The 17,552-nt window shown below is 38.1% G+C and overlaps 3 protein-coding genes across 3 annotated transcripts in view; 2 read left to right on the top strand and 1 right to left on the bottom strand.

The window, feature by feature from the left end:
- The window catches only part of timp2a (TIMP metallopeptidase inhibitor 2a), a 37,326-nt gene extending 29,882 nt beyond the window's left edge, over window positions 1-7,444 (top strand). The window contains exons 2-5 of the mRNA XM_016251083.1: window positions 3,192-3,292; window positions 3,386-3,497; window positions 4,428-4,552; window positions 5,108-7,444. Of these exons, the coding sequence (XP_016106569.1) occupies window positions 3,192-3,292; window positions 3,386-3,497; window positions 4,428-4,552; window positions 5,108-5,305 (536 nt within the window). The 3' untranslated portion in view covers window positions 5,306-7,444. The remainder of the gene's footprint in view (window positions 1-3,191; window positions 3,293-3,385; window positions 3,498-4,427; window positions 4,553-5,107) is intronic.
- A 416-nt stretch (window positions 7,445-7,860) lies between these two features.
- On the bottom strand, window positions 7,861-12,788 carry LOC107565783 (sideroflexin-2-like; the record flags this gene model as incomplete). Its single annotated transcript, XM_016251058.1, has 9 exons — window positions 7,861-8,944; window positions 10,086-10,133; window positions 10,242-10,291; window positions 10,708-10,757; window positions 10,870-10,936; window positions 11,384-11,444; window positions 11,550-11,635; window positions 12,409-12,484; window positions 12,685-12,788. Coding segments are annotated over 9 exons (642 nt in total), but the record flags the coding sequence as incomplete, so codon positions are not given.
- A 2,454-nt stretch (window positions 12,789-15,242) lies between these two features.
- arl3b (ADP ribosylation factor like GTPase 3b) lies at window positions 15,243-17,528 on the top strand. The gene is made up of 6 exons (XM_016251066.1): window positions 15,243-15,326; window positions 15,719-15,862; window positions 16,291-16,407; window positions 16,495-16,545; window positions 16,621-16,806; window positions 16,889-17,528. The coding sequence occupies exons 1-6, from the start codon at window positions 15,324-15,326 to the stop codon at window positions 16,934-16,936; spliced, it is 549 nt and encodes a 182-aa protein (XP_016106552.1). The 5' UTR covers window positions 15,243-15,323; the 3' UTR covers window positions 16,937-17,528.
- The last annotated feature ends 24 nt before the right edge of the window (window positions 17,529-17,552 follow it).

The following is a 17,552-nucleotide window of genomic DNA, read 5'->3' as shown; positions in this document are numbered from 1 at the left end:
ATAATTTAGACTGTTTGCCCATTTGGATTATAATAACGATTGCTTGTCCAGTGCCATGGCTGTTTACGTTAGCTTTACTTATTTGCTATCATCTCTGTGCTCTCTGAGCCGAGTCTGAGCAAAAATTTTAGATATAACAACAAGATGGTTCATTCATAATATTATTTTAAAAATTATCAATAATAACTCACATCACTCATTAAGTTATCCGTTATCACCGTGCGTGTGCATTAACTCCGCCCACCCTGCTTCTGATGACGTCGCTCGTGTTTTGTTTTGTTTTGTTAAAGTTACAAAACAACACACGCACAGCGCTGACTGACTCTGATAACAGCCGGGTGTTCTCCGAGTCCGATCGACTCGGGTATTACACACAATGTTAAACAGACCCGGGACCTGAAGTAATAGATTGGAACCCGACCCGACTGACCATTTAAAATATAGCCCCGAACCCATACGGAATCCCGGGTCCTCGGGTCTTGGGTCCTCCGTGTAGACCTCTACTTCAGGCTCTTTGCCGGAACATGCCCACTCGTCAGCGTCAGATGCTGTAAAGGACATAGAGTTGTCGACAACCACCTCTTCCTCAGAAGTGCCAAAGGAGACCAAGCCGCTCGCATCCGACGAGGGGCGCTGATCCTCGCGTGCAAAGCACACCGGTGGGAAGAGTGAAGCACACGGGCACTGGGCCCACACCACATCACTCGAGCCCGAGAAATTCCTTCCTCTTTGGAGAGAAAGGAGTCGGGAGAACAGAGCGGGGAGGACTGCCTTCGTGGAAGAAGGTGATCCGCGAGCGAAGATAGGCGAGTCTTCTTGCAGTGAGAACATGAAGCCTCTGCGTGGGAGACCCTCAGACAGGTGACACACTCATTGTGACCGTCAGCTTCATGCAGTGGGTCCTTACACGAGCTACACTTGCGAAGCGACATTTGAAACGACACGCTATGAGAAATTGCTCAGAAAATTTGCTCTTTTTATCCAGCCGGATGGCCGCAGGGGAAACTCCTTCCGTTGCAGTGGCTTGGTTCGACAGCGGAAGAGCAGGCTGAGCTTCTTGCTTTGGCTTCTTGCTTCATTGCAGAGTCAGCGAAGAGATGGTCTCATCGCTGAAGGAGAAGATTCTGATGAAATGGTGCTCCAGGCCGACTTATATAGCATCAGCTCTGCCCCCTCTGGCGGGCTTGAGCACCATTGGTTTGTGCCACTACACAAACGTTAACAAATCAGGCTTCAGTAACAGAGTAAACAGGAGTTTCCCCCAACCAGTCGTCAATGACGACGCAATTGGAGTTACCTTTCCATAGGGAACTGGAAATCCCCTGCTTAGTTTCAGAAATGCTACGCTAATGGAAATTCATTTAGTCCTAAGAAGGCAAGTCAGTCCACTCGGTGGCCATCTTGGAAATGCCCCAGATGGCTATTTCAAGTCATGCAAGTTCAGCTCCTATCTCCTATCTACTTAAACTGAAGTGAGAAAAACAGAAATCTTTAAAACTGTTGAATGAAAAACATTTCAAATAAGGAATAAAATGTGATAGCAATGGTTTTGCTGCTATATTGAAATTGCAATGTCTTCCATTAATTTTGATACACGTTTAAGCAAGTCTCCTCCTCTTATAATGTCTCTGGTAAACTTTTGTTTTACACATTTTATGGATTTCATGTTAAGAAAATATTGGGTCTCATTCACTAACTGTGTGTATGCATCAAATTTGTGTGTAAAATCTGTATATGATAGTATTAATGAATGAATCATGATTTATCAATAACTTTCTTTTTTAAAATGTATTCTAAATCCCCCCCCCCCCCCCCCCAACAAACAAAACAAAAAAAAACAAAAAAAAAAAACAAAACAAGTATTTTCTTTTTGCATTGCCTGCAGATTACTGCTACAGTAAAAATGTCTTGTGTATGGCTGCATTCTTAGGCACTGAATTATGTTGTATTAATAGGCTAAAATTAAAAACGAGCTCCCTATCTGACTTATTTTTGCAGAGTATTACTGAATTTTGAATTCAGCAAAGAGTCACGTCACATAATCATGACTGACCGTTGTTTATTCTCAACCCCCCCCCCCCCCCCCCCAAAAAAAAAAAATATATTATATACACACAAAAATCACATCATCCGGGTGGTCTTATAAGATGACATTCTATACATATAAAAATGTTCTTAAATATATTTAATCATATATAATAAAACGTTACAAAATAATATTGGAAGGAACTTCAGATGAATTATATGTCCAAGTTAGTTAAAGGGGTCATATGATGCTAAAAGAACATTATTTTGTGTATTTGGTGTAATGAAAGTTGTTTATGCGGTTTAAGGTTAAAAAAACACATTATTTTCCACATACTGTACATTATTGTTTCTCCTCTATGCCCCGCCTTTCTGAAACACATCGATTTTTACAAAGCTCATCGTTCTGAAAAGCGAGGTGTGCTGTGATTGGCCAGCTATCCAGTGCGTTGTGATTGGCTGAATACCTCAAGCGTGAGACGGAAATGTTACACCCCTTACCATACTGTGATCTCGTGTCCCGGCCGGAGCGACGAGACAAAAACATTAAAACCCATAATAAACGAGGCATTTGTTGCATCCAGTGGGGACATAATTACGGATTATAATGACTTATACCGTCTTTTTATGGGCGGGCTTGAGTGAGCGGCGGCGAGCGTGTTTGAGAACAGTGCGGCCGGCGGATTCGACGAAGGAGCGTCCGGCGGGCTTGCAGTGAGACTTTAGTCTTTGCAACTTTACAGATCTTCTTTATGCACCAAGAGCTTGTAACACTCAAAAGAGAAAGGAAAAATTGAATTCGCATCATATGACCCCTTTAAGAAATCTTCATTCAAGTTGATTAAACTTGACATTTAAGGCACCATGAAAACGACTTTTTTTTACATTGGAATAATATATTTTATTTCAAATTTATTTACGTCTCACAAAGTTTTCTTACCTTTTCTTACCTGTTTATTTGATTTAAGTGAATTTTCAAACTTACCATAATAGAAAGATATATGAAATACAGCAAGTTTAATTAATACTAAAACTAATACTAAATGAATACTAATACCATGTGAAAAGTATACTTTTTTTTTTTATCAAATAGTGTATTAGTAGATAGTTTTTTTGGCAGTTAGTTCATGAAATTAACATTTTTTTCCTTAATCTTTTCTCTGCAGTAATCAAGGCCAAGGTGGTTGGAAAAAAAGAAGTGGATTCTGGGAATGATATTTATGGGAACCCTATCAAGCGGATCCAATATGAGATTAAGCAGATCAAGGTGAGGGATGAATATGACAGCTGTTGTTCAAATCTAACCTACAATGAAAATGTCTTGCCGTGAATAAAAGGATATTTTGCTGTCCTCTAACAGATGTTCAAAGGCCCGGATCGCCATATCGACGTGGTCTTCACCGCACCCTCGTCTGCAGTATGCGGAGTGACGAATTTGGACACTAACGGCAAGAAGGAGTACCTCATCTCAGGTAAAAGATTGTCATTTCACTACAGCTGTTGTTTTTGGTCAAATAAATGTACAGTCTAACCACACAGTGCTATTGGTTACTGCCTTCACAGCAAAGCACTTGCCAGTTGGCACATGCTTCACTCAAGGCGATCCATTTTCAGACAGGACAGAAGTTTACAAACCGTGACTTATTGATGTACAATGTGCTGAATTTACTGCTGGGTTTCAATACTCTTCTCTTCTCTCTAATGAACTTGCTGAGCAGGCAACTCTGAAGGGAAAAAACACAGAATATAAAAGAACGTCAAAAGATTAACACAGACAACTTCTGGTTTCCCCATCTCAGATCATTCCAGCAGAGCCCAAATTACAGAGTTGACAAGGCAGAGGTCTGTGGAGGGTAGCAATTGCCTTTAAAGCCGAAGTTTTAGAGGAGATGGGGAGGTAAAATAATGAGAGAGCTGATCCTGTAGTGCAGAGTAACTGCTGAGGTTGTGTTTTCAAGGCACACATTCCCTTCTCCACACTGAGTAGAAACTACGCAGGTTTCAGATTGTAAGCAGAGCAGACCTTCAGAAACCTTTGCTCTGGGCAAAAATAGAAACCATCTTGAGGTTGTTTATGTCATAGTATTTGCATGTTCCCTCCCATTTTGTGAAGTCCCAAATTGTGGTTAGCTACTCCTGTTCTCCACCATCAGGGTTCACAAGCTTTTGCATGTAGTGTTTTTCCCCAAATCTGTGCTTTGACTCTGCAGTGACCTCCTTTATGTGGTTCAGTCATAATACAGAACAATAGATGACTAACAGAAGGGTTTGGTTTATAAACGTGGCGACTTGTTATCGTGTTCTCGTGTGCTGTTATTTTGTCTGTTGGACCACGCTATGCTCGTGACTATCAGATGTTCACAGACGGTTCAGATTGTTTTGTCTGCACATTGTGTTTCCAGGCAAGGCGGAGGCCAACGGCAAGATGCACGTGATTCTGTGTGATCTCATCATGCCCTGGGAATCCATGAGTGCCACCCAGAAGAAGAGCCTCAGTCAGCGCTACCAGATGGGGTGTGACTGCAAGGCGAGTATTGGACACATAATAACCATTACTGTGGAACATGCTGTCAACCTGGGTTGTGCACAATTCAGAATTTGAAGAATGGTCTATCTGTCTATCTGTCTATCTATCTATCTATCTATCTATCTATCTATCCATCTATCCATATTTCTATCAGTGCATTCGTCTATCTATCTATCTATCTATCTATCTATCCAATTAGGTGTCTTTCTTTCTTTCCATCCATCCATCCATCAGGCCTATAAACCTTAAACTCTTCATAAAGTGCATAACGTGTGGTATTCAACACACATTGTTTTTGCATTTGAAAAGGTACATCTTTTGGTTTGGTACTTGTAGAACATTTTGCTGGAATTTTTAATTGTTAACAAACTACTTGCACTATTTATACTACTAAATTGTGTTCAATAGAAGTATTCAAAAACACACTTATAGAGACTTTGGGATGGACTGTTTTGATTTGAGTCAGTAAGCATCTACCTAGCTAATATTTCATAATAAAAAATACAGGTATCATTATCACACCAAGTTAACAAACATTGTTTTTGCTGCACCCAGATCACACGCTGTGCGACCTTCCCATGCGAGATCAGTGCCCCAGAGGAGTGTCTGTGGACAGATTGGGTGACGGAGAAGATAATTCACGGGCGCCAGTCGGACCACTACGCCTGCATCAAGAGAGGAGACGGCTCCTGCGCCTGGTACCGTGGAGTCGCGCCACCCAAGAAAGAATTTCTGGATGTGGAAGACCCTTAAAGTATCTCTCGCCCTCTCCATCACCCAATCTGAGATTCTTACAGATATCATAGATAAGGTGTAAGTTAATATCGACATAAAGACAAAACTCTACTAAATTAAAATTGAAACGTCTTAAGGCTAGATTAGTGTACAGTCTTCATTAGATATCGCAACAAGAGACAGAATGGAGCGAAAGTAATGACCACACCTAAGGCTGGCACCCAGAAAACACTCCCCATCGTGTGAGGGACGATCTTTAAAACGAGAGCACTTTCTGCCCCCCAAAACAGCACTTAGATTTCTCTCTGCATAAAGACTGAATGATCTCTACAATCTCCCAAAACTGCAGTCTCTCAGCTCATTTCGCTTTTTCAGTTTCTAGTATTCTGGCCTAAACCCACACGGGGTGGTATTGAAAGTATTACTTTTGAAGGTAGTGTAATTTCCCAAAGCCATGCCAATTGGTCCACTCAGATAAATGGTGAGGCAGGACTTCCCAGATAGTTCAAAGCTGTGCGGGGACCTGGAAAGAACTTAAGACAGTTGGGATTTGGGGGGAAAAAAGGAAAATTAAAGACCAAAGTCAATGTCGCTAGGCATGAATTTGTGACAGAAACAAAATTGTGCTGCTGACCAAATTTCAGAATGTGGAACTGTTGTATATGAAGCTGTTCTTCATTTCCACTATTTTGCATCATTGCTTCATGGCGTATCCTTCGCATATACGAAAAATGAAGGAATAACAATGCAGGTATCTATTATTCTGACGACAGTTCATAATTAGTTATAAAGTCCTCTCTAATTCGATTTTTTTATGCACATTTACAAATCGAACATCCCTAATTTGTTTTGTCAATATGTCTGTTTATCTTTCTGAACCAATTTATGCATTTTTTCCTCCGTTAATAGTTCAGTGATGATACTATTTGAACTTGTTGCACTTTTTAAAGACAAAACCAAGAGGACCGTCTCCTCTTTTTTGTAATTCTCATTTTCAGTGCTTTTGTTATTGATTTGCAAATGCTTTATCTTTAAGAATTACCGCATCAGTTATCTAAAGTCCTAGTGAGCTGTTTTATCTTCCGTATTGTTCTTATTAGATTATGTACCCAAAGAGGTATGTAAGACTTTAGTTGCCATGGTAATAATGGGAAGACCCTTCGTTTTGCCCTAGAGTAAAACAAGGCTGATTGGATTGGCATGCAAAGACACAGGCCTATAGCATGCACTGGGAAAGAGGAAACAATGAGCGAGGTTCCTTCCTCCTGTGATGTCAATAAACTCAGGAGTTTACTGGCAGCTTGAGAGGAAGGCACAGAGTTGGGTTGTTGCAGCTGTCCCCTGATTGGGCGTTGCCAAGTCATGTGATTGACTGAGGGTGAGGCATTAGAATACTAGTTGCTAGGCGCTTCGTCAGGGTGAACCATGTGGCCCGATGTGGTCAAAGTGATTGAGAGAAAGAGGGAGAAGACAGACTGAGGTTGAACTGATGAAAGCAAAACAGTGTTGATCGATTTGAACGATATAATGCATCACAATCATTGTATAAAATTAACACCAAAATCATTTGTGTCGACAAAGCGAGCATTCTTATGGGTAATCGTTCGATTCATGCCTTTCTATTTTGGCTCTCAGTGTTCCAGCATAAATGTACGAAGCTTTTTTTTCTCTTTTTTTTTTGCTTAAGTGTGATTTAAATTAAGATTTTTGTTTCAATATCCTCACATCTTTCTTCATACCAGAAGCGTTGTCATAAACGAGCTTGAACTCTTACAAATAGTCTATAAAAATCTACAAGGTTAATGTTTAATATGCATCGAGCTATAACTACTTAAACTGCTTTGTATGAATTGTTATTGAACTTTAATGGCGTAAGTTAAATGATTTTGTTTCCACGTTTCTACTTTTTTAATGTGTTATTACCTTTGATTTATATGATCACTGTGTTATTTTTACCAGTCTTTGGTCTTTCTCTTTTATGATTTGCTGAAAAGAGCAAGAATGTGAGACCTAGTGTCTGAACCACATGATAAAAGTTGTGGTAGAAGAACCAGACTATGCATGTCTTTGATGCTTTGTGTAATTCCCATGTGAACGTTCACTTGACGGATAAATATACAGTATTACCAAATAAAACATTAAACTACATTGGCTTGTCCCATTAGTATTTTATATGTATATTTCTGCAAGTAATGAGGTTGTGGACAGGTGTCTTTTATACTGATAACGAGTTCAAACAGATGCCATTAATACAGGTAACGAGTGGAGGACAGAGGAGCCTCTTAAAGAAGAAGTTACAGGTCTGTGAGAGCCAGAAATCTTGCTTGTTTGTAGGTGACCAAATACTTATTTTACCGAGGAATTTACCAATTAATTATTTAAAAATCCTACAATGTGATTTTCTGGATTTTTTTTTCTCATTTGGTCTCTCATAGTTGAGGTATACCTATGATGAAAATTACAGGCCTCTCTCATCTTTTTAAGTGGGAGAACTTGCACAATTGGTGGCTGACTAAATACTTTTTTGCCCCACTGTATATATATATATATATACTGTATACACACGCACACACACACACACACATATTAATGTATTCATTCATTTATTTCCGATTGCCCATAAAATGTGGTCTCTGGAGGCTTTGTAGTACATTTTATCCCATCAGTGTGAATATTTGACAGTAGTGCTGCATATTTACCTTTGCAAAACTTTCATGATCAGATACTGCCCTCATGTGGCAGAAATGAATATCGAGTGCACAGTTGTAGATAAAAATAAACACAAGGTCCACTTTGGTTCAACTCCCATGAGTTATTATCACAGACCAGGGGTTTATTTCAACAGCTGTCTGTTTATTTCATCATCTTGTAATGATGAAAACAAGTACATAACTCAGATAGTTCACAGTGAGGGCAGGCTATGGACCCAACGAGCGCCATGAATGTTTTTTTTAAGGCACACTCGGTAACTGAAATACTCTTTCAAACTGAGGTTTATTAGACTGTACTTTCCTGAAGTTTATGCTTGTAACTGGTATTTTAAATGTAAACACTTATGATCTGACTGTATATTCCTAAATGTCTGACATAAAATCTGATAAAATGATATCACTGATGGCTTTAGAGGCTATTAAAGCATTAAACCTTTCAAATAAACTCTTCCTGATGTATGTGGTAAATGACGGTGTTTGGCATCAGAGGGAAACAGTTCTCAGACTTTTCAATCTGTTCCCGATTATTCAGGGTAGATCATACACAACAGGAACGGATGACAGGGCAACTGGACCAGGTTTATCCAATGTCTATAAATTCTCTGTTAAATGTATTTTTACAGAGAATTTTGATTCACAAATCAAAATGATTCTTTGCAGCAGTCAGGGCCAAATGTAAAAAACTATTCATAAATTATGCTTTAGTGCATAAAAACCTTCTTTTTGGGTTATGAAAAAAACCCTCAAATCTAAAAGCTTCTTTTTAGCAACTTCTTTAGCAAAAAATTGTCAAAAAGAGCTTCTAATTGGCCGATGACTCGTGCATCCAGTCTGATTCGCCAGCACTCACAGTCCCTTGTTGAAGTAGACATAACTGACACGTTCCCCGTACTGAGAAATGATGGACTCCCTGAGCTCAGGTTCCAGTTTGGATACAGCCATAGAACTGCAAATCAAAGTGCAAATGATTGATTAGTTGGGTATGGCTCAGAGACCACAGTTATCATGAAAACATCTGAATGAAGCATTTTAAAGAGAGATAATGGAAGAAGCAGCTGCAAAAAGTTGCATGAATAACATTAATGTCCTTATCAAAATATGCCATATTTGCTGTATTCACCACTGGTTATTAAAGGATTAGTTCACCTAAAAATGAAAATTAGCCTGTTATTTACTCACCCTCAAGCCATTCTAGGTGTATATGACTTTCTTCTTTCAGACGAATCCAATCGGAGTTATATAAAAAATTGTCCTGGCACTTTTAAGCTCTATCATTGCAGTGGGCAGGTGTTTCTGTTCAACAGTCCAAAACACGTTAAATAAACTGCGCGCATCCATAATAAAAACGTGCCTCACACGGCTCAGGGGGGGTGAATAAAGGCCTCCTGTAGCGAATCCATGCGTTTTTTTGTAAGAAAAATATCCATATTTCAAATGTAATAAACACTTTTCTATCACTTCCGCTATATGTCATACACGGAAGCAGTTCTCGAGGGTGAGTGAAACACAGGCTAATTTTCATTTTTGGGTGAACTAACCCTTTAAAACTGTAGATGTGTATGTTTCTTCATTAAAACAAATTTGGAGAATTTTTGCTCTGCATCAGTTGTTCACCAGTGGATCCTCTGCAGTGAATGGGTGCCGTCAGAATGATACTTAAAACAGCTGATAAAAAATCACAATAATCCACAACAGACTCCAGTCTATTAATTAATATCTTATGAAGTGACAGTTTGAAGTTAAAAATCTCTTAATGATGGATTTGGTTTTTACAAACGTGTGGACTTCACTTCCCAAGATGTTAACTGATGAAATGGAGTTGTGTGGATTATTGTGATGTTTTTATCAGCTGTTTGAACGCTCATTCTGACGGCACCCAATCACTGCAGAGGATCCATTGGTGAATAAGTGATGTAATGCTAATTTTCAATGAAGAAACCAACTTATCTACATCTTGAATGGCCTGAGGGTGAGTACATTTTCTGCAAATTTTCTTTTTTGAGTGAACAATTCCTTTGAAGATATACTATACCTTTATAAAAAATATATATTGAATGGCATATACAATATATGTTTACAATCTTTACCATCTCTGAGGAAACAGTGAACATGCTGCAGGCACCATGAAGATCAGACTGTGAAACAGAGAAGGGCATGTTGTCATTTCTTCTACTGAAACAAGATCTCATATATTTGGCATATCAATCCTTGCTATTTTCATAATAAGAAATGTGATCACTTACAATACGCCAACCATCATGACTTGCAGTGGCCCATGAAGAAATGTGATTTTCTGCAACAGATTGGAAGAAACAAACAAATGCAGATATGTTTAATATAAAATCATACACATACAGCAAGGGGTTTATAGCCTTTACAAACACACGAATCCCAATATAATATAATGAACAATAAAAAGTAAGATTATCTTTGTAAGACTTTTAATAATTGTAATTGAAAACCTTATTATGCTACACAAAGCATGTTAAACCATTAGCTAAAATTCATTCAAATAGTTCAAAGCATTTGAAACCTGTATGCATTGATGATAACAGACTGTTATATGAGAATGACTCAACAGATGTCAGCTTTGAGGTCTGAGAGAGAGTGAATTTATAACAGAAACACCTGTAGATCATAAACTGGCTATTTTATCACTTCTCCTTTCCATTGCGTGCTCCTTGGATGCAAAATAAACATCATGCTCACCTGCATGAATCTGTATTTTTCAAGCCTCTGCATAATAATGGGGAGTATGACTGGAAAGAACAAAGAAAGCGGATCAGGATTCAGCATTGACTGGTGGGTGAAGTGAGGGCTGCTTTATTTTAGCACTGAGATCCGATAACTCCAGCCAAACTCTGCACATACTCATGCCTGGTGCTGCCATGGTAACTCGAGAGATGACCACCTGTGTGATGCCCTTGACAGCTGCTTTCTATGACAAACACAGACGGTATAACTTGAGAACAGAGAATGTTTATAGTGTAAAAAGGCATCTTATCCTTAAACTGATTATTTTAAGCACTAAAAGCATTCAAATCTACTGTATTTAAACTAATGGTTTTGCTCATAAGTTTACATGCTCGGGTATATATGAAATGTAAATTACAATAAATTGTTATATCAATACTAGATATCTTAGATACAATATAAGATATACAAGGATGTCGTAAAAATTAACGGTACGTAGGTGTTTAATTTCTGTTATTAATTTGTCATGTGGAATATAAGCAGTTTCTTCAGGGCAGTACTAAATAAAGCATAAAATGTTTTATGATATCATTTTCTAAACTGATACACATTTTACAGATTTTGCAAGGAGAATGTAAACTTCAGAGCAGAGCTGTAACTAGTTTCATCAGGTGAGATAAATGCTCCTCACCCTTGAGTGGCCCAGTATTTTTCCATCTTCATCCGTCACAGCAATGCCGTTCAAAATCTCCCTGTATGAGAAAGAATAAACCTGAATATACTAATATCTAGACACGTGAACCTATTGAGTTAGACCTGCCAAAATAAAAGCTGGTAGGAAACATAAGAGATCTCACTGTTGTCTCATCATTGGAATGTTCACACAGTTAGCCGCGGCCACAGCAGCGAACGGCACCCAGCGTGCCACCAGTGGAGGAGCTTTCTGAGGAGACAAAAGTTAAAGATGCTAAATAACAGACTATGATAATAGTTATCTATTATTTATTCTTTCAAATAAATAATAGATAACTACATAAATTATTCTGGTCACACTTTAGATTAGAGTCCATTTCTCACTATTAACCAACTATTAATTATGACTTTTGCCTCAGTATACTCCAATTACTGCTCATTAATACTTAGTAAAGTAGTTGTTAATTTTAAGTATTGGGTAGGATTAAGGATTTAGAATAAGGTCTTGCAGAATAAGACATTAATATGTGTTTTTTAAGTAATAATAAACAGCCAATATCCCAGTAATATTCATGCTAATTACCAACTAGTTAAAAGTGTGAATTGGACACTAAAGTGTTACCAATATTCTTATTAACTCACCAAAGTATTTAAAGTGAGAAGGATACATAAAAGCATGCATTTTAAGGTTAGACTTTAAATTTTGATGTTAAATCCACTATTGTATTGTATATAAATCTTCTACAGTCTATACAGTATTAAGTTCAATTACATAAGAAGTAACTGTAATTAAATTACAGAAAGAATAAGAGTAATCACTTACTTTACTTTTTCAAGGGAAAAGTAATTAAATTACAGTAACTAATTACTAAGTAATTAATTACACCCAACACTGTTTTTACACACAAATTTATATTTCAATATTCCGTTTGTAAATGTTCTATTGTAATCAGCTGCATATCCAAGATCCTGTCTGTAGTCATAGAGTATTCCCTTAATTATTTATATGAGGCTGAGTGATACCTTTGTGTAGAGGTTCAGCCCGACCGCAGTGACCAGCGCTGTGCTTGTTGCAGTCACATAAGCTACTCCAATCTGCCTGAGCAAAGAAGATACACACAACACAACAAAAACCCATATCTGTTACTGAAGCTTATCTGTTATTTCAAGCTCCTTCCCAGACATCTGTTAATAAATCGCTAGGTATCACGGGACAGTCACATTTTAAGAGGTATACTCTAAAACCTACAATATCTTGCAAGTGAGTAAAGTTCAAAGAAAGAAGTCACAGGAACTTACTTTGGTGTGATGGGGGAGGCAGCATTGCGATTGGTGTAGTTGACCAGAGCATTGAAAGACTGGTTAACCCACTGCCAGAACACCACAGCAGGAACTGTCCTACACGACCATACAAAAAAATTTTATCAATGCATTGATCATTTCCAGTTCCAGTCTACAGAGAATAGATTATGCTAAGACACTAAGAATATGAAAATCATATTCTGATGAGACCAAAGTAGTCTGAATGTTTGGCGCAAACTAAATGCAATTTCTGATTCACAAATGGTGAATTTTTGTTATTTAAGGTGTCATTCCAACAGGTGCTTCAAACGAAAATGTGACTCCTTCCAAAGAGCCTAAATGAAAAACAACAGAAAACAAGAAATATTCAATGCATTGATCATTTCCAGTTCCAGTCTACAGAGAATAGATTATGCTAAGACACAGAACAAAACAAATGTGACATTTCGGATGAAAATCATATTCTGATGAGACCAAAGTAGTCTGAATGTTTGGCGCAAACTAAATGCAATTTCTGATTCACAAATGGTGAATTTTTGTTATTTAAGGTGTCATTCCAACAGGTGCTTCAAACGAAAATGTGAGTTATTTGCTCTCTTCATTAGTGTAATTTTACTACTAACTGGTTTCTCATCTAACAAAGCAGCGTATTTCCAAATGCCATGATAAGAAAGTCAAAACCAAGGCTCTTACAGTGAGGCCAGCTGTGTAAACAGATGTTTGGATATCAGGGGAAAAAAACAGACCAGGGCCTTGATACCAATAATCTTGACTAGTGAAAGTGACAAATGGACTCCTGAGAGTCTGAGCTAATCATAACCAGTTTAGTTCAGTCTTCTAAGTTAAAAATCAACAAAGTTTCCACCAATCCTTAACAAGTAATTTCTCTCAAACAATATGGCGTAGAAATGTACTGTAGAGGATACTATAACTATCAGTACACGGCAACATCAAGTGTACTTTACAGTCTGCATGTGTTACATAAAAATGAAAGCAGTGCATATAAAAGCAGGTGCAAAGCAGGTGAAGGTGGACAAGATTTGACATTTGTAATTTCACTATTTAATGCAGGGAATTGAATGCACAAGTACACAAAACAAGCAAACAAAGAATGACTGTCAATGGGTCCCAACTTGTCAAGACCATTTTGTTAATTTGTTTCCTTACCGGTTTAACCTGATTTACTGGAAGTTTAACAGAAAACGTGTAAAACATATACTGTGATTAAAATAAAATATCATGAAACTAATACAAATATGTACAGGTAACTATAGCAACTAGGTATGTTACCAAGAAGTTTAAGGAAACAGACCTCGACATGTAATTTCTTAAGTGGGATAACAAAGTATGCGTTCGCTATTAAAACGTCAAGATTTCTTAAACATTACGCATGAATTTTCATAAAACTAGCAATGCCTGAAATTACATTATACAAAGTAGCAGCTAATTGAGGACTGAATCAGAAAGACTGTAAGTTATCCAGCAGCTTGCATCAGTTCATGTTCACTGTACACAAGCACCCGGATGTGCGCTGTCAAAACAAATCTGACAAAACCACAAATATCAAATGTGTCGCATGAAAATACCTTTATAAGGTGGCGTGACACTCCTGTTTATATCTCGTGGCGCTACAGTAGTAGTGGTAGTAAAAAAAATGAAGTGGGTTAAGCACTTTGATGATGTGGGCTTGCAACCGTAGACGAGCACGTGGCATTCTACCTTCCAATCCCTGAAGAGAAGAATCTCCCTCCGTCAGATTTCCGCAAATCGGTTCTCTCGAACAGTTCAAAGAGTCGATTCGAAACAACTGATTCAGCTATTGTTGTGCGGCATCCGGCATGCATGACCGCATGCTGTAAAAAGTGTTTTCAATGAAAACTCTTCGACTCTCGGTTCAACGAGTCGTTAGCTGAATTCGGAAGAGCATACTACGCTTACCTGTTCTGCCATATATTTAAATGAATGTGGCAGGAATAGTAACAGTAGAATGCTCGTTACTAGTATGCCATTTCAGTGGTTCAGTTCAGTGCTGCTGACTCGCGAACTGCTCGGAACGATTCAGTGAACGGATCATTCAGAGCGGCGTTATGACGGGGTCCAACAGAAATGGTATCCCTTTAAAAATGGAACACTATTGATTGAATATATTGATTTTCTATTAAACAAATAATTGATTTAATATTTTTATACAGACATGTATTAAGACCCCTAATATTTGGGTTACATTCGTGATTTTCTGAAGTATTTGTAACATGTGGCTTTTATTATTTTACTAATCAACTGATTTGTTCTGATACATCTACATTTAATGTATAATATATTACACATTATACACAAAATTGAAGAATATTTATTATGAAATGCTCTTCCAGTTCCACATATCCTATTTGATCTGTGTGCACAGAAACATAAACTGTTCATTTGTTGAGGATCAAATCACCTCAGCAGGTGATAATATAAACATCACTGAAATCGGTAGGCTTAGTATAATTCATTATAACATTAACGCTATCATTAGCAGAGCTAAATGTTTTCTGTGTACTACGTCACACGTATTCTTTGCGTACTACGTCATCCCCTCTTCCCCTTAGTAACCCTCAGCGGCGTCTCGGGAGCTCAGGAGGCAGAATCACAAGATGGTGAGTTAAAGCGCTTACAATAAACATAGTCGTACCTGTATACGCGTTTTGTTTGAGAGTCAACATTCTCATCTCCGTCACATTGTGAAACTGGGTTCTGTTAGCTATGATGTCTGAGGAGAATCGTGGATCTGTTGTAACGTTAATCAAGTGGTATTAAAGATGAGCAGCGGTGCTCGGCCGTGGATGAGATTAGCTTGCAGGACTGTTTAGGTGTCACGACTGGTCGAGAATCGAGGATCTTAAGTCTCTTTTTATGCCCGTTTTATAGGGGAAACTATATAAAGATCTATTTTCTTTAATTACACGTCCCTTGAACATTCATCGCTACTCTTGAAACCTGTTTGTTTGTTGATGCACTGTATAATCTGCGCTTTTTACTTGGTTTTCAGGGTTTGTTATCAATTTTACGGAAACTCAAAAGTACCCCCGACCAGGAGGTGCGGATATTGCTTCTGGGGTTGGACAATGGTGGCAAGACCACCTTACTGAAACAGCTGGCATCTGAAGACATCACTCATATTACTCCAACACAGGTGATATAATTACTTGGGGTGACCATAAGTACTCCTTTTCCCAGACATGTCCTGGCTGGGAATTCTAAAATGTCCTGGGTTTGGCTTTTTTTCCCCTGTTGTTTTCATACCTGACTGAAAAGTGAATTGAGCAATAGTGTGCAGGCATTGTACATAATCGTCCAATCGTGGCTTGTGGTCAAACTAATGAACATACGCATTTATATAATGTATGAGGACTAGAGAGCATCTCAATAGGAAAACAACACCAAATCCCAGACATTTTAGGCGATTTAGATGTCTTGGCCAGGACATGTCTGGAGAAAAAGAGGCATATGGTCACCCTGTGGTTACATAAAGCCAATTAGAGTTAATGCATGGATAATTTACTGGATCTGCTGCATTTTATTACCAATGCAAGTTTAATAACTCTTTTTCTTTCTCTGTAGGGTTTCAATATCAAGAGCGTCCAGTCGCAAGGATTCAAATTAAACGTGTGGGATATCGGTGGTCAGCGAAAGATTAGACCTTACTGGAGGAACTACTTTGAGAACACAGATGTACTGGTAAGATCATTTGTCCGATTAAAAGTCATCCCACAATCCACTTTGATTCCAAACATGTTGTTAATTGGACACTCTTTTTGATTTCAGATTTACGTTATTGATAGTGCAGACCGCAAAAGATTTGAGGAAACCGGACAGGTCGCTATTCTTTCTTCACTATTCCAAGCAATTTATGCTTTCAGTGTTTAAATAAGTGAATTGATCTGCATGCAGGAGCTGGCTGAGTTGCTTGACGAAGAAAAGCTCAGCGGTGTCCCGGTTCTAGTGTTTGCAAATAAGCAGGACCTGCTCACGGCAGCCCCCGCGTCCGAGATAGCCGAGGGTTTGAATCTGCACACTATCAGAGACCGAGTGTGGCAGATCCAGTCCTGTTCTGCCCTCACAGGAGAAGGAGTCCAGGTTGGTTTGGAATACATTTTGTTGTTTGTCAAATTTGACTTCAAAACAGTATTTGGACTTTCTGACTCAAATGTTGTTTCAGGATGGTATGAACTGGGTCTGCAAGTGTGTGAACGCTAAGAGGAAATAGAGCTGTTTTCCAAGCAGGAGGCAATATAACCATGACTTTGAAAAAAAAACTGTCAGTAGGTATAAGAAATGAAGGCATCCCTTCAAAACTATTTAAATTCACCTTTGCCTCTCCTTTTGGGCCTGCTTTGGACCAGTATCCATACAATGAGCTCAAATTAATAGTATCCTTTCCTTAGTCTTTTAAACTCAAAATTAAGAATGTACATCCATGTTTTTTTAGTACACTTCAAATCTTAATTCATTCTGCCTTCATTTCTTGAGATGAATGACTTGTGTTTTTATTTTGGATGTTATAGTTATTCAGAGGATTTTGTTACTGAGACATTTAAAAAGTGACAGCCTTCATCATTCAGTTCAGCAGTTGTCCTTCCGTACTGGCATTATTCACTGATATAACACTCTTGTTACTCCATCTAAGGTCATATTTTTCTAAGTTTTCCTGAGAGTAACAGAGATAAGAATTACGGTACCCAAATGCAACATACAACAAACATATAATATACAAAATAAAAGGGGACCATCAATAGGACGTTTTTGATAATTAAATGTAAATAATGTTCCAAATATCAAATTATTTTCTGCATATATATATATATATATATATATATATATAT

The sequence above is a fragment of the Sinocyclocheilus grahami genome, unplaced genomic scaffold (assembly GCF_001515645.1).
Source record: "Sinocyclocheilus grahami isolate Dianchi unplaced genomic scaffold, SAMN03320097.WGS_v1.1 scaffold1027.1, whole genome shotgun sequence".
NCBI classification, from domain to species: Eukaryota; Metazoa; Chordata; class Actinopteri; order Cypriniformes; family Cyprinidae; genus Sinocyclocheilus; species Sinocyclocheilus grahami.
The sequence above is the reverse complement of the archived record's forward strand: the minus strand, read 5'-3'. Positions and strand labels throughout refer to the sequence as shown.

Excerpts from the sequence above, each read along its gene's own strand:
- arl3b (XM_016251066.1), top strand. Across the intron at positions 15,863-16,290 it reads CTCATATTACTCCAACACAG|GGTTTCAATATCAAGAGCGT; the intron begins GTGATATAATTA and ends CTTTCTCTGTAG. Across the intron at positions 16,408-16,494 it reads TTGAGAACACAGATGTACTG|ATTTACGTTATTGATAGTGC; the intron begins GTAAGATCATTT and ends TTTTGATTTCAG.